This window comes from Rattus norvegicus, chromosome 8 (assembly GCF_036323735.1).
Source record: "Rattus norvegicus strain BN/NHsdMcwi chromosome 8, GRCr8, whole genome shotgun sequence".
In the NCBI taxonomy this organism is placed as follows: Eukaryota; Metazoa; Chordata; class Mammalia; order Rodentia; family Muridae; genus Rattus; species Rattus norvegicus.
In genome coordinates this window covers 130,452,941-130,474,302 of record NC_086026.1, presented here as the reverse complement: position 1 = coordinate 130,474,302, position 21,362 = coordinate 130,452,941, and the positions used below count along the sequence as shown (strand labels likewise).

The window sequence follows — 21,362 nt, the reverse complement described above, 5'->3', positions numbered from 1 at the left end:
CAACCAGCACAGGTGGCACATTTTCTTTCCCACCTCAGCAGGAGCTGTCCGGAAGAAGTCCCTACGTAGAGCTCTTTAAAATCCGTCAAGGTGGCAGCCAGCCCCTCCTTCCTGCCCCAGCCTATAGCCAGTAAGATGTCCCACTGGAACTGTCAAAAAAAAATGGCAGCACCAGGACATCAGGTCTGCTGTCCACCGTGATGCATCCCCTTTCCCGCCTCCACAGTAGCTGTCCCTAGAGAACTGTCTCACAGGAGGCACTACCTCCTCTCCAGTCTTCCCAGCAGCTCCACAGAGATGGCGCCTCAGCCAAAGCCACCTAAAGCCAGAAAGGACTTCCCAGTCTTATGCATGGGCCCAATGCTTGGAAAACGAGGTTAAAAAAAAAAAGCCACCGATTGCTGAACAGGAAAAAAAAGAAAACAAACAAACAAACAAACAAACAAAACACTAATCCCTGAGATCCCCAAGCTCAGGACCTGAAATCCCACCAATCCTCACCATGGAAATCTAGGCCCTGGAAAGCTCTGCCTCCAAAGAAATCCTATATAAGCCCCGCCCTTTCTCCAATTCCCTGCTGTCTGCTTCTGGGAACAGAGGGCAGCCACTTCTAGATTCCTCCCTCCTCTGCCTGGACCCTCCAATAAATCTCTTTCATGAGATTTTCTACCTGTCGTGACTCTCATCAGAAGAAGCCACAAAGCGATGAAGAGTTAGGAAGGAGTGAGAAAGTGGAGAAGGGCTGAAGCTCCTGAGCTCCTGAGCTCAGCTGGAGATACTCCCTGGGAGCTGCAATGCCTCTGCTGAGGAGGCTTCCCCTCAGAGCTGTGTGGTTCCTGGGCTCCCCTGTCTCAGGATTCCCTTCCATTGAAATAGCTTTCCCCCCTCAGAGCTGTGTGACTCCTGCGCTTCCAAGTCCCAGGGTACCCTTCCATTTGCTAGATTTGCTACACCAAATACTTACTCAACTTTTCTTTGCTAGATTAGCAATGGGAAGACAGGGGATGAGAAAACTCAACAGCACCAGAGCCCTGACCCCCACTTATAGACCTGTGTTTATAGGTCAGGAAATGTGAGACTCTAGAGATGAGAAAACTGAGGTTAGCCATTGCTAGGGAAGCTAAGCTTGCAGTGAGGCTACTGTTTGCCCTGGCAGGTGGTAACAATCGGGGTACCAGTTGAGGAGGTAGATAAGGACAAAATGTCACTGGGAGTCACTAGAGTTGACATTTTTTTGCCGTGTGTTTTGTGCTGAGTTGGGAGAGCGGTCGGTCAGACTTCAGGCATAGTTTTCAAAGGGCTACTTTGGATTGAATTGGGATGTTGCCATGGAGCAGATTTTGGGATTAGAAGTTATGGAGGGGCCAGACGCTGTTGCTGTGGCTTCTGGTGGTGTCCCGAATCAAGGGGTTTACTCCGAAGAAGACCAAGGTGGTTAGGTAGTTCAGGTTTCATTTATTATTTTATGTGTACGGGTGTTTTACCTACATATCTGTGCACCACATGCATGCAGTGGCCACCAAGGCCAGAGGAGAACGTTGGGTCCTCTGGAACGGAGTTACAGATGGTTGTTAGATGCCATGTGGGTACTGGGAGCCAAAACTCAGTCCTCTGCAAAAGCACCAATTGCTGTTAACTGCTGCTCCAGCCCCTGGGTTAGTTTAAAACACAGGCCCGGGGCTGGAGAGATGACTTTATAGTTAAGAGCACTTGATGCTCTTGCAGAAGAACAGAGTTCAGTTTCCAGGACCCATGTGAGGTGGCTCAAAACTATCTATGTCTCCAGTGCTGTCTTCTAGCCTCCTGTGCTATATGTGCACCCACATGCAGATACACCCACACATAAGCATAAATAAAAATAAATATGCTTTTGAGAGACAGGATACAAAGGTTAATAATGGGAGGATAAAGAGAATAAATAAAAGGGGAGCCAGCCAGGGGAGCCATCACCCCAGGCTGAACCATTGTGTTTATGAGGTGGAATGCTGGCAGGGTTTGGATGTTCTGTGTGCCGTTTTCTTGCTGAGTCTCAGACTACTCCAGGATGGTTTATATAGAAGTAGCACTCATGCTGGAGGAAGAAATGGGCACCCTCTTTCTCTGTTGTAAGAAGGTCCAGGGCTCTGTAGTTTCTAAGCATGACACCTGCAGGGCAGTCTCTTTGGTTCCGGATGGTTGTGATAATGTCAGCTTCTCCATCTGGGATTTCGGAAACAGCCTCAGAAATCTTGGAAATAAGAGAGTTGGGGAGATGCCAGTTGTCTGTACTAAGAACAGAAGAGATGCCGGAGGCACAAGAAGGGGAGTCAGGGGGAGGAGACTGGGGCTGAGGAGAGAATTGAAGCAAAAAGGGAGATCACTGCCTTTTGATTATTGGGAAGGAATTCAGTTGAGTTGCCTGATTCAAATGCAGTCAGGCCATAGCAGGTGCCAGAGGGAGAAAAGGGACGGTGCAAGCAGGGAGTAGTTGCGGAAGTGTGACAGAGTGTGTTTGTTAGGCCAGGGTTGAAAGAGTTCTTAAAGGACTAGGGAGTGGGTATCTTTTCATTGCTCTTATAAATGGCTGGGTGCTGGACAGACCCAGGGGTAGACAACGAGCAGGGAAAGATGTAGGATCTAGTTGTGACAAGGGGAGATTGCCCTCGAAGGCACTATAGGCTGAGACCTTGAGGAAGCATAGAGTGGGGTGGCAGGAAGTAGGGACTATCCGAAAATGGTTTCCATAAGGGACACTGGGAAGATTAGAAGAAGCAGTCACTGTTGAGACTTCTAAAATAGTTCTCCTGGGTGATGTCTTTCTGTGGTGTCTCCTACATCACATACGGTTTTCAGGACCAATGAGAAAGAGCATTCCCAGAAAGATGCAAAGAAGGTAATCGTGAGAACCAAGAGGTAGGAGTAATAGGAAATTTGCTCTTCACTGAATAACCATCGAAAAATCTCGCTTTTGCTATGATGAAGGTTTTATATCTACTCAAAACAAAATAAGCTTCAAAGTAAAATGTAGTGTTGGTTTACAAAAAGCAGTATCTGGAGTCAAAACTCACAAACACGGCATGTCATGTTGTCTTGGTTTGGTTTGGTTTTGGTTAACTTGACACAAACTACACTCATCTGGAAAGAGGAACCTCATGAGAAAATACCTCTATCAGACTGGCCTGTAGTCGGGCCTGTGGGGCATCGTCTTGATTAAGGATTGGTGTTGGTGGACCCAGCCCACTGGGGACTGTGCCCACCTTGGCAGGTGCTCCTGGGTTGTACAAGAAAGCAGGGGGTTGGGGATTTAGCTCAGTGGTAGAGCTGAGTTCAGTCCTCAGCTCTGGGGAAAAGAAAGAAAGAAAGCAGGACGAGCAAGCCGTAAGAACAAGCCAGTGATGAGCGCCACTCCATGGCCTCTGCTTCAGTCCTTGTCCTGCTTAAGCTCCTGCCTTAACTTCCCTCAGTGACAGATCATGACGTGAAAATGTAAGATGAAATAAGCCATTTCTCCCCCGAGTTGCTTCCGGTCATTTTTTTTTTATCACAACAATAAAAGTCCTGATCAGGGGTCTCTTTCTTTGTGACCCTGAACGGTATTTACACTATGAAAGACCAGCTTTATCAATGAAGCCAACAGTCACATATCCACTCTCAGAGTTAAACCTGCTCTGGTCTTTCTTGTTGAGGCTGTCCCTCTCCAGAACCAGGAGCTAGCTAGAGGATTCTGGGAAGTATGAAACGATGTGTGACCGGTGAGAATGGTAAAGAAAAATTAATGGTCTCTATCCCTGCCCTGACTCCTTGAGCCCTAAAATGTTCTCTCCTAAAACCTGTGTGTGTACATGTGTGTGCACATGCATGTGCATGTTAAGTGTGTACATGTGTGTTTGTACATGTGTGTGAACATGTGTGCATGTGTATTTGTGCATGTGTATGAACACATATACGTACATGTGTGTTTGAGCATGTTATGCGTGTAAACGCATATATACATGTGTGACTGTGTGTGTGAAGGTTAGAGGACAATCTGAGAATTCTTCTTCTATTATGTGACCCAGGAGTTGCTTTTTCACACTGAGCTTTCTTGCTGGTTCTGGTATTTTCCTCTTAACTAAGGTTACTCCTCACCTTCCACAGCTCCAGGGTGGTCAGTCTCTGCCAAGTGCTTCTCCTGTTTTCTACCCTTCCTCGTGTCTCATGTGCACCGCACACGTTGAATTAGGTCAGTAGTTCCTGTATTTGTATGCATGCATGTGTGGAGGTGGGTTGGAGGGAATTGAACACACGGTCTCCCACTGGGACACACCTACAGCCCTAGTACTTCCCAGAATGTCTTCCTCCTCTGACTGGTGGGGCATGCCGCAGCACCTTCAGAGTTACCACCTCAGTCTGTGATCATTGTAAATGATCTTCAAGTGCCCCCAATCTAGATGGCCAATCACACCATGTGTCTCCCACTCTCTGGCTGTCTTTCCTATTCTCAAATTACAGTAGCCTGGCTTCCCAAGGATAGGCATGGAGGGTAGGGTGTGGTTGGGTCTCTGGCAATAGCTGTTTCTCCTCCCCCCTCACAAGTACACATTGCATTTAGGTGAGAGGTACTTTGGGGGATGTCAGATAAGACCATCTGTGGTGGTGTGAATGAAGATGGTTCTCATGTCTTTGAATGCTTGGTCCCCAGGTAGTGGAACTGTTTGGGAAGGATGGGGGCTGATTAAAGGAGGAGCACCACAAGAGGCAAGCTTTGAGGTTTCAAAAAACCATTCCCTTCCAAGTTTAGCTCTGCCTCCTCTCTGCTTTGTGCTTGTGGATCAGGATGTAAGTTCTCCATTACTGTTGCAGTGCCGGCCTGCTGCCTGCCTGCCTGCCTGCCTGCCATGCCTGCCTGCCTGCCATGCCTGCCTGCCTGCCTGCCTGCCTGCCTGCCTGCCTGCCATGCCTGCCTGCCTGCCTGCCTGCCATGCCATGCCTGCCTGCCTGCTGCCTGCTACCTGCCTGCCTGCCTGCCTGCCTGCTGCCTGCTGCCTGCTGCCTGCTGCCTGCCTTCCTGCTGCCTGCCTGTCTTCCTGCTGCCTGCCTGCCTGCCTGCCTGCTGCCTGCCTGCCTGCTCCCTGCCTGCCTGCCTGCCTGCCTGCCTGCTGCCTGCTGCCTGCTGCCTGCTGCCTGCTGCCTGCTGCCTGCCTTCCTGCTGCCTGCCTGCCCGCCTGCCTTCCTGCTGCCTGCCTGCCTGCTGCCTGCTGCCTGCTGCCTGCCCGCCTGCCTGCCTTCCTGCTGCCTGCCTGCCTGCTGCCTGCTGCCTGCTGCCTGCTGCCTGCTGCCTGCTGCCTGCTGCCTGCTGCCTGCTGCCTGCTGCCTGCTGCCTGCCTTCCTGCTGCCTGCCTGCCTTCCTGCTGCCTGCCTGCCTGCCTGCCTGCTGCCTTCTGCCTGCCTGCCTGCCTGCCTGCCTGCCTGCCTGCCTGCCTGCTGCCTGCTGCCTGCTGCCTGCTGCCTGCTGCCTGCCTTCCTGCTGCCTGCCTGCTGCCTGCCTGCCTGGTGTCATATTTCCTGCAGTGACAGTCATGGACTTCTGAAGACTTCTGAAACTGTAAGTTCCGATACACTTCTCCTGTTATAAATCGCCTTGGTCATGGTATCTGCACGGCAGTAACAGTCACTGAGATACAGTCTTAAGTTGTCCTGAGTACACTGTGCCAGAGACAGGCAAACATGTTACTTCATTAACACTAAAGCTCATGAGCTACATCAGCTGCTTTACTTCAAATTGTCAAGTAGCCTCATTTCTAGCAGTTAACAAATATATGTTCCTTCATTCCAATTTTAATTATCCACATTAGCTTTTGTGTGTGTGTGTGTGTGTGTGTGTGTGTGTGTGTGTGTTTGTGTGTGTGCAAAAGGGCTAAAGAGACCATGGTAAAATTCAGAGGTCTATGCCTGGAGGGCTCAGTATAGAGCTAAAGTTGTTGGACACAAATGAACCCAGTTGTTTAGGTACAGACAGGGTCCATGTTCAGCTGGACCTCAGGGTTGAGGCAAGATGTAGACAGACAGGTGCATCAGTGGATGGACAGATGCACAAGAAGGCCAAATAACATTCCAGTGTGTATATATGCTATATATATAATATAATTATTATATATATAATATATATTATATAATTAATATATAATTATTTATTTATTTATTTATTTATTTATTTATTTATTTATTTATTTATTTATTTATTTATTTTATTCCTCTGTTGGTCGCTGACTTGAGGTGCTTCCACCTAGTGGCCATAATGAGTAGTGCCGCAGTGCACAAGAGCACACAACGTTCTTCTAACTCCTTTCTTTTCTTTTCTTTTCTTTTTTTAATTTTTTTCTTTCTTTTCAAGCTATACTTAGAGCAGGAACATCTAGCTCTTGTGCTAATTTAACTTTTGAGCGAATGCCACTCTCTGTTCTCATCAGCAGGACACCAGGGTTCCAGTTTCACCTCCTCACCCTCAGGCCTCCAGTTGCTCTCTGTTCCTCTTTAATAGCAGCCTGCCTGCTGGGTGTGAGGAAGCAGGCACGTCTTTAATCATAGGAAATTTAAAGTGGCTTGAAGTAAAAATCACAATGCTAGCTTTCACTATTGGCCACACACTTAGCTTTCACAAATATTCCTTGCTTCGTACATCTTTGTTACATTTATTAGTGTGTGTGTTGTGTGTGTGTGTGTGTGTGTGTGTGTGTGTGTGTAATCCATGAGGGTAACTCTTATCTTCTATTGCGTGGGTCTCAGGGATTGAATTTAGGCATTCACTGCCCTTACCCCAAGCATCTCACCAGCATCTTTACCTTACCATCTAATTTCATTTCAATCTAAAGGACACCCTGGAACACCTCCTGCCAGAGTGGTCTACTGGCCATTTGGTCTACTGACCATACATTTGAGAACGTCTCTCCCTATTATCGCTCTCCCTGCCTACTTGGAATTATCAAGTGGTTTTCTGAGCCTCCTACACCAGTCCCTGGTCAGCTTCCCTCCCTGTCACCTGACTTCTGACCATTTGGTTATGATATAAACGTATGAACTTATCATTGACTTATCAAATTGGAATGTTTCTTCAAATACTCCTTTTTCGCCTTTCTATGTTTCCTCTGGGAGTCTCGTTATGCATGTGTTGTTTTGTGTGAACACTGCCGAATCCCCTACACACAGTCCACCTGTCTCTCCATTTTGTGTTTCTTTAAATCAGTTGTCCAGCCTGGTCCCTCACCTGCTGGCCCCACTTTGACCCCTCGGCATGCTCCACCTTACCATCCATTTTCTGCTCCTGAACTCATGTGTGATTTCTACTATTTTTCTTAAATCTGTTTATTTTTAGGGGCCTGGAAATTGGAAAGAGAAAGCACCCCTTCTGAAGTGCAGAGTGCCTGACTGGAGTGGAGAGTGGCAGCGTGATCCCCTTACTTCTTTGCTGGTATTCCAATTGCGTTCATGTGTCGCCTTCCTGTTCTGACTGGAACCCAAAGTGCTCCCCAAAGGAGCTCTTGGCTTAAAGGTTTGATGCCAGATAATAGGCTCTGGGGATGTGATTGGACTGCGAGGGCTCTGAACTCATCTAGATTAATCCATTCATCAATGGCCTCCTATTGTAATTGGATGCCATCGCTGAGAGCGGTGGGAGGGGTTAAAAGGAGTCCTTTGTGCTGCTGCCTGGCTGCCCCGAAGCAGGTGGCCACTCTGCCTTTTCTACCTTTTCTCAGGCCCAAAGTGACAGAACCAAAAATAACAGAAGCAATGAGTCAAAATAAACCTTTCTTCCTTTAACTCATTTCTCTTGGGGATCTTGTCACAGCTAAAACATTCTGCCCACAGTTTCCTGCAGACCTCTGAGGACCTTTAAGATCTCTGGGACCACGTTCTCTCTGAGTTTAACATTTTACATTTATTTAGGGTTTGGGCTGGATCTGCAGAAGGGATCAGCATAGGTAGAAGTCTAAGATCCTCTCAGGTCTTCTCTGAACCTGAGTCTCCCCCTGGATCCAGTGACCTCTTAACTATCAGCTGCCATGGCTGTTACTTGACACAAAGCAGAGCTCTTAATTCTAGAAACTGCTTCAGTCAACAGTAAACCATGGCACACAGCCTCTGCGTCTGCAGCTTCCTGATGGGGCAACTGTCCATAGTCACAATCCAGAAGTCCAATACCTAGAGGACAAGGTCCTTATTGGGCAGTCTGGCCCCAGCAAGCACCCAGACACAGTCCACATGCCTGTCATGGAACTGGGCAGACATTGCCATGCAAAAGTCTGAAATGTGAGTTGTACTTTCCCTTGGAAGCGGCTGGAGCCCCAGAGTAGCCACTGTCCAGGCAGAGGGATGCCTGGTGCTCCTGAACCTCCAACTTCTTCTGTGTTATGCTGGAACCTGCTGTCCAACATGCTCTTAAAACATCCCAGGCAACTCTGTTCATCCTGTATTGCATAGCATGCACTTTCTGTCTCCTTTCCTCCCTCTCTTTCCCTCTGTCACAGACAGTTCTGCCTTGCCCTGTCCCTGGAGATAAGACGTCAACCCTCCTAAGCTTGCACATCTTGGCTCACAAAGCTGCAGTTGTCCCCACTGCCTGTCAGATGAGCTCATTTACCCAATGAGCCCCAGACACTTCAGCTTTGTCACTGAGCTGTCTCTCCAGCTGTTCTGCTACAGCACAGAAATTCCCAGGAAGACAGTGATTCACCGGAGGTGTCACTAAACACGGCCAATAGATACAAATCTCACCTCTGATGAAGGGGCAAGTTTCTCTGGTCTTCAAGTACCCCCACGAAGGTGTTTTATTGCTGGAAATATGGCCGAATGCAGTGGTCCCAGACAAGTATTTCACAGAGCTTTTGTGTGTGGGGGTGGGGGGTGGGGGGTGGGGGACGACATTATACCTTCAGGTTACTTCAAGCGCTCTGAAGACCATGGCAGTAAGGGCCCCTCCTCTGAGGTTATAAATAACTGCTAAGGACTCAGTGCTCCCCGAGGGCTTGCTGTGGTACTCAATTGAAGGCCAGTTTCCCAGATGGGATATCCAGCTGTCCACTGACACCGGGCTTCATTCACAAGGCGCCCCGCACTAGACAGATAGGCTTCCCCTCTGCACCATAGCACCTATTTTAAGGCCTTCTTCCCAATTGTTCCATTGACGGCAACACCTTCCCTTTTACAGCCTGACCTTATGGGTCCTCAGAGGTCCCACCCAAGAACTCATCTTCCTTAAAGACTCTCCAACCCTATTCCCTTTCCTTTGAAAACTATCTATTAATAACCTAATAATATATATAATATTATATATCTAATTATATATTATATATAATATTACAATATATAGATATTATATATATCTAATAATATATCTATTATTCACAGTTTCATGCAATGTGTCTTGATTATAGTCCTCTACCTCTCTTGAGTCCCACACCTTCAAGCTCTTTCTAACATTTATTTATTCATTCCAGGGTGGGAGGAACAGGTGTCACAACAGTGTGTGTTTGGAGGCCAGAGAACAACGTTCAGAAATTAGTTTTCTCCTCATGGGGACTGAACTCGCCCCTTCAAGCTTGGTAGTAGCACCTTTACTTGCTGATCATCTGGCTGGCCCGTCCTGCTGACCCACTGAGTCCAACCAGCCTGTGTGTACACAGCTGTAGTGCCATCCTCAGGGGCCTGGGCAACCTATCAGCAGCTACAAGCCCAGGGAAAAGTGATTCCTCTCAGCTGAAGTCATCAAGCGCTCACAGCTCCTCAGCTAGGACGCTGTCTCATGATCGAGCACCCCCCCCCATCCACGTGGACATATTGACACCTTGACCTTGGGCAGATGCGCACAGCTTCTGTGACTTCCTGGATGCAATGGCTGTGTCATCCAGAAGACAGCATCTCGCAGCCCTCCCCACCCTCTGGCTTTCGCGTCCCTTCTGCTCCTCTTCCGTGGATGTTCCCCGAGCCTTCAGGCGGAGGTGGACGCTGACCCTTCAAGTTGAGGCTCAGCGTTGATGTGACCCCTGTACTTTGATCAGTTAGGCGTCAACTGTGCCTGCTTTCAAAAAGAAATTTCTCCAACCAAGGCTGCAAAGCAGCTCTGTGACCAAACTTACTCCTTTTGGGCCACTGAAGTACAACATTGCCCAGAGTCCAGCATTCAGTTCACACCGCTCCAGTTCACACCGCTCCAGTTCACACCGCTCCAGTTCACACCGCTCCAGTTCACACCGCTCCAGTTCACACCGCTTCAGTTCACACCGCTCCAGTTCACACCGCTCCAGTTCACACCGCTCCAGTTCACACCGCTCCAGTTCACACTGCTTTGTAGAGTCTACTTAATGAACTACTTAAATACTTTCCTTAGTCGGTTGTCAGTCATTCTTTGAAGAAAGATTTTTTTGTTTTTTAAATCCTGAATGCTGGGGTTAAAGGTGCGCGCTCCACCAGGCTCGGCTGTGAATTATCTTCTAGTTTGGTTTCTCCTCTGTTCCTCATTAACAGCAACTCTCTTGCTTCTGTCTGTGCCTCAAGGAGCAGCCCTCATTCCTGTGCCCACTGTTCTGATCTGTAAAATGTGAATGTCTGAAGCAGTAGCCGGAGATGGTGTGGGATGATGATACTCTCCCCGACCAATGCTTACAGAGCACTTGCTCTGTGCCCTATCGTGTGTTCGAGGATACGGTCCTAAAAACTAGTGCTTTCTTTACGGAACTTATTCTGGCCAGGTGGGGTCAGCAGGCCTCTAATCCCAGCACTCAGGAGCCAGAGGCAGGCAGGTCTCTGTGGGTTCCAAGCCAGCCAGGGCTGCATAGTGAGACCCTGCCTCAAAAAACAAAAACTCCCCTGCTTGTGGGAGCCTTTTCCTCCTACCACGTTGCCTTGTTCGGCCTTGACACGAGGGTTTGTGCCTGGTCTTAGGGCATCTTGTTATGCCATATCCAGTCGATATCACGGGGAAACCTTTTCTTTTCTGAGAGGAACCTGAAGAACAGTGAATCTGGGAAAGAGGGTAGGTGGGGGAAGGGCTGGGAGGAGTAGAGAGGGGAGGCTGTGGTCAGAATGTGTTGTATGAGAGAAAAATAAACAAAATGAAAAAAGAAACCACACAAACAAGAGGCTTACTTTGGCAGCCGCTCCTGGTGTCTCGCTGACAACACACACAGCTATCAAATCATCCTTCAGCAGGAATGGTGGAGTTTCATCAGAGATTAACAAACACAGCTCAGGGCTTTCTCTCCGGATTGCCAATTATTGGCAAGGGGGAGGGGCTGGCAGAAACGAAGATGCAGACTGATTTCTCATTAGAGAGACCAAGGCAGAGCAATATGCATTGAGTACCTTCAGGGGGAGAAACGCCCCAGAGCCTAGTGGGGAGGACCTTCTTGACAGGGCAGATTGCAAATGTCAGCCGGATCGTGAACGCTAAGAAAGAACTGGTCATACAAGGAGGCAGAATAACATTCCAGACAGAAAGGGCTAAGGCAAAGGGTTGATGACGAACAGGTAGACAGAACCTGATGGGTGGAGAAGAACCCAGGCTCGGCAGCCAACAGATCACTCAGAATGGAGGATCTGCACATGGGGACGGTCACCACGTAAAAGCGTATTACAGCAGGTCTGGAGACCTACAAAGGTCTACTTTCAAACCAGGTTGTTGACTGGCTTCTGGAACTTTGCTCTGTGTCCTCAGTAAACATTTAGGGAACGCTGGCATTACTTTATGCCTACATGTGTTACACAATGTAATATGTCTAATCATGCTGCCCTCCGGGAGCCTGGAATTGGGGTGTGTGATAAGCAGAGGGTGTGTGTGTAAGAAGTCCCTGAGGGACCATAGGCACTGTCGCTCGCAGGAGCTTTCCGAGATGTAAATGCAAGTAGCAGACATGTTGCTGCATTCCATCACTGGAAGAGTGAGTCCCTTGTGATCCGTCATGGAGGGAGAAAGTGTTAAACAACTGTACTTGGATTCCCATGGGCTCTGTCAGTGTCTTCTCCCCTTACTATCTGGGCATGTGTCTTTGCTACACATTTGAAATAATCAACGACCTGACAAATCCCATAAATTCTCTTTGGGAATCTCTGAATTTGAGGGTAGCCTTGGCAAACCCCTATATAGATTAGTACAAGGACTGAACAAGTAAATAAATGGATAGCACTTAGCATAATACCTGGGACATCCGGCACTCTTCCAGAGGACTGAGTTCAGTACCCAGCACCTATTTGAGCTGTAGAGAGAATCTCTTATAAGCATCACCTGTCAACAAAAATGACTATGGCCAATGGGCTGAGGCAGGAAATAGGAAGTGGGACACTGGCAGAAAGAGAGAGAATTCTGGGAGATAGTCAGAGGCTTGAGAGATTTTTCAGGAGATCCCCCCCACACACACACACACACCTGCCCTGAGAACAGGAAGAAAAAAATCAGAAAGACTAAACAGGACAGGTAACATGATTTGCTGATCCCTCTGCATGGGAACAGCCCTGAAACTGGATGAGACATAAAAATGTCTCTAGCCAGAACTTCAGTCATACACAGTCATACTCAGATAATATTTACTTCCTTCCCAGTCCTTTGATGGGGTTAAAGAGTAGATAGTCAAAGTCCTACTGTAAGCATAAATGGCTTAGTATTTAAGAAGTTATTCTAGGTCTAAGAAGGTGTTTTAGGAATGGTAATACAAGTTAGGATAAAAATTAATTTAGACACAAAACTCTGAACTCGCCAGGATAGAGTTGCCAAATATGAACAGACTGGACTCTTTGAATGCATATCATACCTGATAGTTCTCATAACTGTCATACTCTTTCTACTGTGTGCTGTTTATTATTAAAAGGGAAAGAGCCTTTTTAATTAGATTTAAAAGGGGGGAATTGTTGAGGTTTGGTCTTTTGCTTGTACTGTAATGCTAAATACTGGCCCCCAAGGCCTGATTGCCTCCAGGGACGAGAGAATCAGCATGTACCCAAGTAATTGTATAGAACCTTACCCCCCAATCTATTCCTGATTGGTGAATAAAGATGCCTACAGCTAATCGCTGGGAAGAAAAGACACAGGTGGGGGCTTGGGTTCTGGGATCGGGGCTGAGGAGACCATAAGGAGAGAAAGTGAAAAAAAGGAGGGGGGAGCCACCATGGAGTAAGAATCTTAAAATAACGGCCATGTGGGCTGACTAGTTAGAGTTAAAAGCAGCCCAGAGAAAGCATGAAAAATTATATAATGGGATTATTAGCTTGTAAATACACATAATAGCATAGAGGATCAATATCTGCCCAGTTCTTGTGCTGATTGAGGCTTGTTATAAATAATAAAAGTAGTGTGTCTCTCTTATCTGGGAACTGAATGGTCAAAGGCAAGGTAGAAACCTTGGAGTGAGATTAAATACTTTCAGCAACATTTTTGGAGGCTACAAGCAGAACCCTAGCCAATCCAAAAGCTAAAACTGTCTGAAAGCATCTGAGGCCTAGAGCAGAGAGCCCCTGCTACTCTGTAACCACCTTCCTTAGCATCTGAGGCCCGTAGAGCCGCTACTCTGTAACCACTTTCCTTAGCATCTGAGACCCATAGCAGAGAGTCCCTGCTACTCTATAACCACTTTCCTTAGCATCTGAGGCCCATAAGCCCATACTCTGTAGCCACCTTCCTAATGTTTTCACTAAGCTATCTGAAGTCTCTTGAGTCATGACCTTTGTTATAAAAACTCTACAAAACCATCACTATATTGCAATAATTAATTTTGAGATCATCTAAGTCCATGTCCCAGGCCCATGTATACTCACTCAAGCTCTGGAATAAACTATGCCATTCACTTGGAGGTGAAAGCCGTGTTTCTGGAACTGATATGTTAAGCTGAGTGTTCACTCCACTTCTACCAGCACTATTGCCTGTCAAAGCACAGAGTGACCTTGTCTTGTCCTCCAGGATCCACTCAATCACCTGATCGATGTGGGTCCTTTCCAATTCTGCCTTCTGCATTATTTAGCATAATTGTACTTGTATATCTGGGGCAGTGGTCTAACAACTCTTCCCTTTCATTAGACAGTAAAGTCCACACTTAATGGAGACTGACTGGTTGTGTCTCAGACCCAGTTAAGCTGCCAGCTCTTAGCAAATCCCCCTCAGTAAAAAAAGAGCCTGTCCCAGCTAGTTTTGGTCAACCTGATGCTGCAAGAGTCATCTGGGAAGAGGAGTACCAGTTGAGAAAGAGCCCCCACTAGGTTGGACTATTGGCAAGACTATGGTGAAAGGCCAATCTCACTGCAGGCAATGCCAGCCCATGCTGGTAGTCAAAGTAGACGGAGCAAGTCATGGGGAAGGAGAGGGTGGATGGAGGGGAGAAAGTAAAATTATTTTTTTTTTGGTTCTTTTTTTCGGAGCTGGGGACCGAACCCAGGGCCTTGCGCTTCCTAGGCAAGCGCTCTACCACTGAGCTAAATCCCCAGCCCCGAAAGTAAAATTATTTATGCATTAAAACTGCAGGACAGATTTAAGCTTGATGCATTCGGCTCACAGTTTATGACTCGACAGGAAGCCCCAGAGATGGGATGATCTTAAGTACATTCTGCAGTTGAAATCACAGAGGACTTCCTGGAGGCAGAGCGTGATAGGTCCTGCTCCTTGCTAAGTATTCCTGAAGGCAGAGGAAGCACGGTCAGCAGGATCTACAGACTGATGGTCTGAGGAACCTAAGTCCCTATTCGTGGATGAAGAAGTTAGACAATAATTTGGAAACTTGCAGAAGAAAGCCAGACATTCTGTTGTACAACAGGAAGTATAGATTCTGTTGGACCTGCTGATTAAAACTTCAGTGGGTATGGAAACCTGGAATGTTGTGGATCCGTGCACCTGTTGCAGCATCAGGTTGGGCTGAGTGTTAAATAAACGTCTGTTCAGGGCTACAGCTCTCTCCTGTTAGGGCTGGTAGCCAGAAACTAGCAAATATCTGGTGGAGACTCTTAAACAACGCTTGGTTTACTTCCAAAGCCCAAGGCTGGGCAGCTGTCAGAGGGACTCATGTATTGAGTGGAGGGATGTCAGGTCTTCCCACTGTATGCTGAGCCATAAGGAAATAAGACAAGGGTTTGAGGTCGCTGTTGTCCCTGTCAATTTATGCACAGGATTCATCTTTGTGTCAGAGAACTGTACAGGCAAGGCCCTGAAGGCAAGTCCAGAAGAAGGACTCTAGGATGAAGGCCTGAGCTTCTGCTTGAAATATCCCCAGTCTAGGGGGTTCTCTGAGGTCCCACAGATAGAGTCATTCACACCACACCCCTTGCTGGACTCTCTGAGGGTCACCCAGCTTTCCTCAGGCCTAAAGCTTCAGCAGACACCTGGGATGGCCACATAGTGATTGTTCAGTGTGTATTCACAGAGCTAGAGGCAAACCTGATCCAGCAAGACTCTGTATCACCTGAAGGCATCTTTAAAACCACAGGGCAAGAAGTCCCCAGGAAAGCATGCATAGTTGCCATGGGTACCAGGGGAGGAACCAAAGTATGTGACAAGGCTTTACAACAAGGAATGACATATAGAGAATGCTAACTTGAGCCAGACACTGTCCTAAGAGTCTGCCTCCCAAAAGCACCAACATGGGCTGTAGAGGTTTGAATAGGAATGGCCCCCATAGGCTCATATATTTTAACACTTGTCTCATAGGGAGTGGCACTATTAGGGGGCAGCCTTGTTAGAGCGAGTGTGGCCTTGGAGGAAGTATGTCATTGTCAGGGTGGGCTTTGAGGCCTCCTCTGTTCAAGCTAGGCTCACTGGTGCACTCCTGCAACTCCCAGCAAAGACAAAAGAATCCTGGGAGCTTAGTGGCCAGTCAATGTCATTAGTGAGCTCCAAGTTCAGGGAGAGATCCTGACTCAAGAAAAAAAAAAATAAGTTACATGGGCTGGAGAAGTAGCTGGAGTTTAGAGCATTTTCTGCTTTTCCAGAGAACCCAGATTCAGTTCCCAGCACCCACACCAGGTGGCTCACGAGCCTCTGGAACTCCAGTTCCAGGAGATCTGATGCTTTTTTGGTTTCCACAGGCAGCAGGCGTGCATATAGTGCAATGCACATAAGCAGATGTATATGCATGTAGTAAATAAAAGGAAGAGAAAGGAAGAAAGAGGTAGATTTTTAAAATCTTAAGCAAAACAAGGTGAAGAATTAGCAGCGGAAGATACCGAAGTCAAACATGTACCTCTCCTAAGACAGACAAACACACACACACACACACACACACACACACACACACACACACAAACACGCACTTTAGAAACAATAGTTTAGAGATGAGGAAAGAGATGTGTACATTTAGTGAGTGAGCTAGCAAATAAATTGATGTGTGAAGGAACAGGAGCATGGGCAGTAGGTAGGGTGAGCTTAGGTGGGGTGAGCATAGGTAGGGTGAGTGGTAGGTGGGGGTGGGCTCAGGCCAGGCACACATGAAGACAACACTCCAGAACTACACCCAAGCAGTCTGAGCAAAGTGCACAGCTGAACCACCTGTGGCTTCTCTTTCCTTTCATCTTCTCTTGAGCCAACCCTTCCTCCTCTTACCTGGCCAAGCTCTGCTGTGTCATGTGTCAAGTTGGAATAACATTTCCCCCCCATGTGCCAGCTAACTAGAGCTATTTACCACGTCCAGCCTCAGAGCAAGGTCCAAGGGCATGGGCGTTTGCACAGCCAACTTATGAAGGCCACATAAAGCAATTCTGGCCCTGGATAGCTGACAAGTGGTGCCTGTGCGGAGCTCAGACTGCTGGAGCCTAGCCACGATGCTGTGGGGTTCAGTGCTAGGGGCCCTGCTCATGGCTGTCGGTTGCCTCTGCCTCTCCTTGCTGCCCAGGCACCGCAGGCCCTGGGAGCCACCTCTGGACAAGGGGTTTGTGCCCTGGCTGGGTCACACCATGGCCTTCCGGAAGAATATGTTTGAATTCCTGAAGGGAATGCGGGCCAAGCACGGGGACGTGTTCACACTGCAGCTGGGAGGCCAGTACTTCACCTTTGTCATGGATCCCCTCTCCTTTGGCCCCATCATTAAGAGCACGCAGAAAGTGCTAGACTTCGTGACGTACGCTCGGGAACTGGTGTTCAAGGTGTTTGGGTACCAGTCCATGGATGAGGACCACCAGATGCTGCACATAGCCAGTACCAAGCATCTGATGGGACAAGGCTTGGAGGACCTCAACCGGGCCATGCTGGACAGCCTGTCCTTGGTGATGCTAGGACCCAAAGGCCGGAGTCTGGGTGCCAGGTCCTGGTGTGAGGACGGCCTCTTCCACTTCTGCTACAGCATCCTGTTTAAGGCTGGCTTCCTGAGCTTGTTTGGCTGCACCAAGGACAAGGAGCAGGACCTGGATGAGGCCGATGAGCTGTTCAGGAAGTTCCGCAGATTTGACCTACTTTTCCCCAGGTTTGTCTACTCCCTGCTGGGGCCCCGGGAGTGGGTAGAAGTGAGCCAGCTGCAGCGTCTCTTCCACCAGAGACTCTCTGTGGAGCAAAACCTGGAGAAAGACGGCATAAGTAACTGGTTGGGCTTCATGCTTCGGTTTCTGAGGGAGCGAGGGATGGCTTCATCCATGCAGGACAAATTTAACTTTATGATGCTCTGGGCCTCCCAGGGGAACACGGGGCCCACCTGTTTCTGGGCCCTCCTGTTCCTGCTGAAGCATCAGGACGCCATGAAGGCTGTGCGAGAGGAAGCCACTCGGGTCCTGGGTGAGGCCAGGTTGGAAGCCGAGACATCCTTCGCTTTCACTCTCAGTGCCCTGAAATGCACTCCAGTGCTGGACAGCGTGATGGAAGAGACTCTTCGTCTCTGTGCCACCCCCACCCTCCTCAGGGTGGTGCAGGAGGATTATGTCCTAAAGATGGCCAGTGGGCAAGAGTACCAGATCCGCCGTGGAGATAAGGTGGCTCTCTTCCCCTATCTCTCAGTACACATGGACCCCGACATCCATCCCGAGCCCACGACCTTCAAGTACAATCGGTTCCTCAACCCTGATGGCACCCGGAAAGTGGACTTCTACAAGTCAGGCAAGAAGATCCACCACTACAACATGCCCTGGGGGTCGGGTGTCTCCATATGTCCCGGCAGGTTCTTTGCCCTCAGTGAGATGAAGACCTTTGTCCTCCTTATGGTCATGTACTTTGACTTTGAACTGGTGGACCCTGACGTGCCTGTGCCCCCTATCGACCCAAGGCGCTGGGGCTTCGGCACCTCCCAGCCCAGCCACGAGGTACGCTTTCGCTACCGCCTGAAGCCCATGCAGTGAGCTCAGACCTGAGCACACCCTGCAGCCCAGAGCGGCACTGAACACCCATCCTCTGGCTCCAAAGCACCCCTACCTCTCCCCGGCATCCCTGCCATCTTGCCTCCTAGACATCATGCATCCTAGAGGTCTGCCATGCTCCCTGTAAGATGCCATCCCCCCAGTGGTTTCCGCCTGACCCACCTCTCAGGAGGAAAACCTGTGGTCAGTTCGATTTACAGCTGGTTACCCACCCAAGTTTGACTCATCCCGGAGGACAGTACCAGCTCCCATGAGTCAAACAGTATCTTGCAAATGCTGCCTCAGCCCATCCTACCTGCCTTACTTGATGCCCTTACTCCAAATCCTATCGATTCAGACTCCAGAGATGTTACTCAATGGAATCAAGCCATGTGTGCAATTGTTAAGTTCTTAATAGATATGCACTAAAAGAAAAGGATTACAATGAGGCTTGTTTTGTGGTGTGTTTCCCTCAGCCCAGAACTTCCAGAGAACTTGCCCTTCCTGTCACCAAAACTTCCAGGGCTTTTGAGAGGGGTCTAGCCACAGGCTACAGGCTTGGGAGCCAAGCCTGGGGAACGACCACATTTGATACAGGAGCCGCTCGAGGTGCCCTCTCTATGCCTGTGTCTGCTCTGCGTGTTTTCCCGTGGTTTGCCAGGGCACTGCTGTATTGTTTTGTTCCATTCACATGCCTTCCATCTCCCCATGGGATCTCCCAGCCACTCAGATATGCCTGGTCCGTGCACAACTCAGCATCCATCCCATGCATAGTTAAATGGCTCCCTTTCCTACTCCCCTGCCTCTCTGCTCGGGACTTCTCTTCACCCATGACCTCGAGCCTATTCCAAACACCTCACCTCCTCCCCAACAGACAATCGGGCCCAGTTCTGTCCACTCAGACCCGGTGACGCCTCTGAGATGTCACTTCCTGCCTGCCTCTGCAGCCCTCTCCACACACCAGGCCCGACACCCTCACCCTTCATTCACACAGTGTCCAAGGTCCTCTTCGAAAAGAAGCACTTTCTGGCAAAGTTGCCCTGACGGCAGCAGCTGAGAGCTTCTGGTTCCGACTCAGGAGACTCGGGACCTCAGCAAGCCCAGTCCACTCACAGACCAGGTTCCTGCTCCATGCCCCCCTGGATAGCACACAGCAACGGCAGCCTGGCAAGGCCACAGAGGTTGCCCCCTTCTCTGCCCACTGCACTGGACGTAGGGATAGCCGCATGGGGACCATTGGTAAGCTCACTTGTCATAACTCTCAGCTGTCTACCCCAGACCTTCTCTCATGTCCAGGCACATCCCCTCCCCTTGTGTTCCTAACCTTGTAGAAGTAGTCAGGCTACCTTTGTAAGGCTGGGGCTCTCTCAGACCTCACATTGACCTCACTAGAGAGAGGTGGTTCTTGGTGTAGTGTCACACAGCTAGTTGCCCCAGCTTGGGCTTCTGTCTAGAGTCAAAGCAGTGCTCAGGACAGAGCAGGCAGGCTGAGAGGACACAGAGCAGGGTCAGAGAAGGCCCTCTGCCTGGAGCCCTGAGGTAGTGAGGCTATCTGTGCTGCCCAGACCCCATTCTCCAGGATCTTCTCGGCACACTTGTCCGCAGCCTGTCCCTGCCTGGCCAGTCACAGCTCTTGTGCCACCACTTGCGCGTCCTTCCAACCTGGAAAGCTTGTCTAGCTGTGAGGTCACCTGTTTCACGTACCGGGATGCTGAGGTCATGGAAGGGCAGGAAACAATCTGAGAACAAAGTAAACTTGCCAAGGCTGGAAATCGTTTCTATCACGTTGCGCACACTTAGAGAATTGGTGGGCAGAAGTAAACGGGCAGGTTAACATATTCTGGCAGGTTTATTCCTTGATTCTGGTAGTTCTGGGGCCTGTCTATGAGGGCAGATGGAGACAGCCCTAGCAAAGGGTATAACTTGTCACACTGACACGACCCAGCCATCCTGGGTCCCCTTCTTCAGCTCCCTCCTTCTCAGAATCGCCGAGGAGAGAGCAGAAATGGATTCTCTCCCTGGAGACAGCTCACAATAAAGCCAGACCAGAGGCATCTGTTCAGCTGGGGCTGATGGCGCACACCAGGGACTCGGCACTCAGGAGTCTGAGGCAGGAGGATTCATGTTCAAAGGCAGCCTAGGCGTCACAGTAAGATCTAGTCACCCCCAAAATCCGTAAAGACAGAACAATATGAAATAAAACAACTCTCTTGCAATGGTTTTTTGGTACCTGGAAAGGAAAAGATTTATCCATATCACAGCTGTGAACACTCCAGCCTCAAAGCACGGAGCTGAGGGACCAGCAGCCTAGCTGCAGGCAGTCACTCCTGCCCTGTCCTTCAGCCAGTGTCTAGAAGAGCACAGCAGCCCCACACAGCCTGGAATCTGCTGACTAAGGCTGGGTGGCGCCATAGGGAGCCAGGCTTGGTAGGCCTGGTAAAGACAGAGCAGGGAGCAGAGCAATGTCCAGGCCTGGAAATAGGGGTGGGGAGGAGAGGCCCCTCATCGGCCTGGCCTGTGAAGACAGGTGAGCTGCTGTACGGGGTCCCTATAACAATGAGCAGCAGCGTACGTCTACAGCTAATTCTCCCTCAGAGCGCTGCTGATTATGAGTCTCTCTCTCCCAGGAGGTGCACACCCACACGTACCTAGACATGTAGGAACAGTTAGAAAGCCAGTGGGCCCATACCAGATGCACATTCTGAACCCATTCACACCCACAGCTATAAATATTTATGCAACCCACACAACATACTGTCAGGGACAGACACACGTTCAGGCATGTCACAGACAGACACACATACATCACCAAGGCTGGTGACAAGGCTCCTGGACCCCCTCGCCTGCTGTACCATGTCCCATCCCATCTATGCATCATGGGAACAAAGTGAGGGACTCGGGAGACGTTGGTCCTGCTGCCATAGCTCATCTGTCTGCCTGGTATGTGTGGTTTCAGGAGTTCTAATACCCTTCCCCCATGTCCTCAACGAGAAAATTTAACTGATACTTTCCCCCAAAGTACTCAGTGAGCGTCCAGTATACTCCAAGCAGTGGTAGCAACATCTGGCAATCTCTGCTCTCCAAGAACTCAGTCTCCCATCACCCTACCCTCCACATCACTT

At 49.2% G+C, this 21,362-nt stretch overlaps 1 protein-coding gene across 1 annotated transcript; it reads left to right on the top strand.

Moving 5' to 3' along the window:
* Positions 1 to 16,710: 16,710 nt before the first annotated feature.
* Positions 16,711 to 18,681, top strand: Cyp8b1 (cytochrome P450 family 8 subfamily B member 1). The gene has a single exon (NM_031241.2). It carries the CDS (start codon positions 16,744 to 16,746, stop codon positions 18,241 to 18,243), a length of 1,500 nt encoding a protein of 499 aa, NP_112520.2. The 5' UTR covers positions 16,711 to 16,743; the 3' UTR covers positions 18,244 to 18,681.
* The last annotated feature ends 2,681 nt before the right edge of the window (positions 18,682 to 21,362 follow it).

Bases quoted from the DNA above. Each gene is read 5' to 3' on its own strand.
- Cyp8b1 (NM_031241.2), top strand. From the start codon at position 16,744: ATGCTGTGGGGTTCAGTGCTAGGGGCCCTGCTCATGGCTGTCGGTTGC.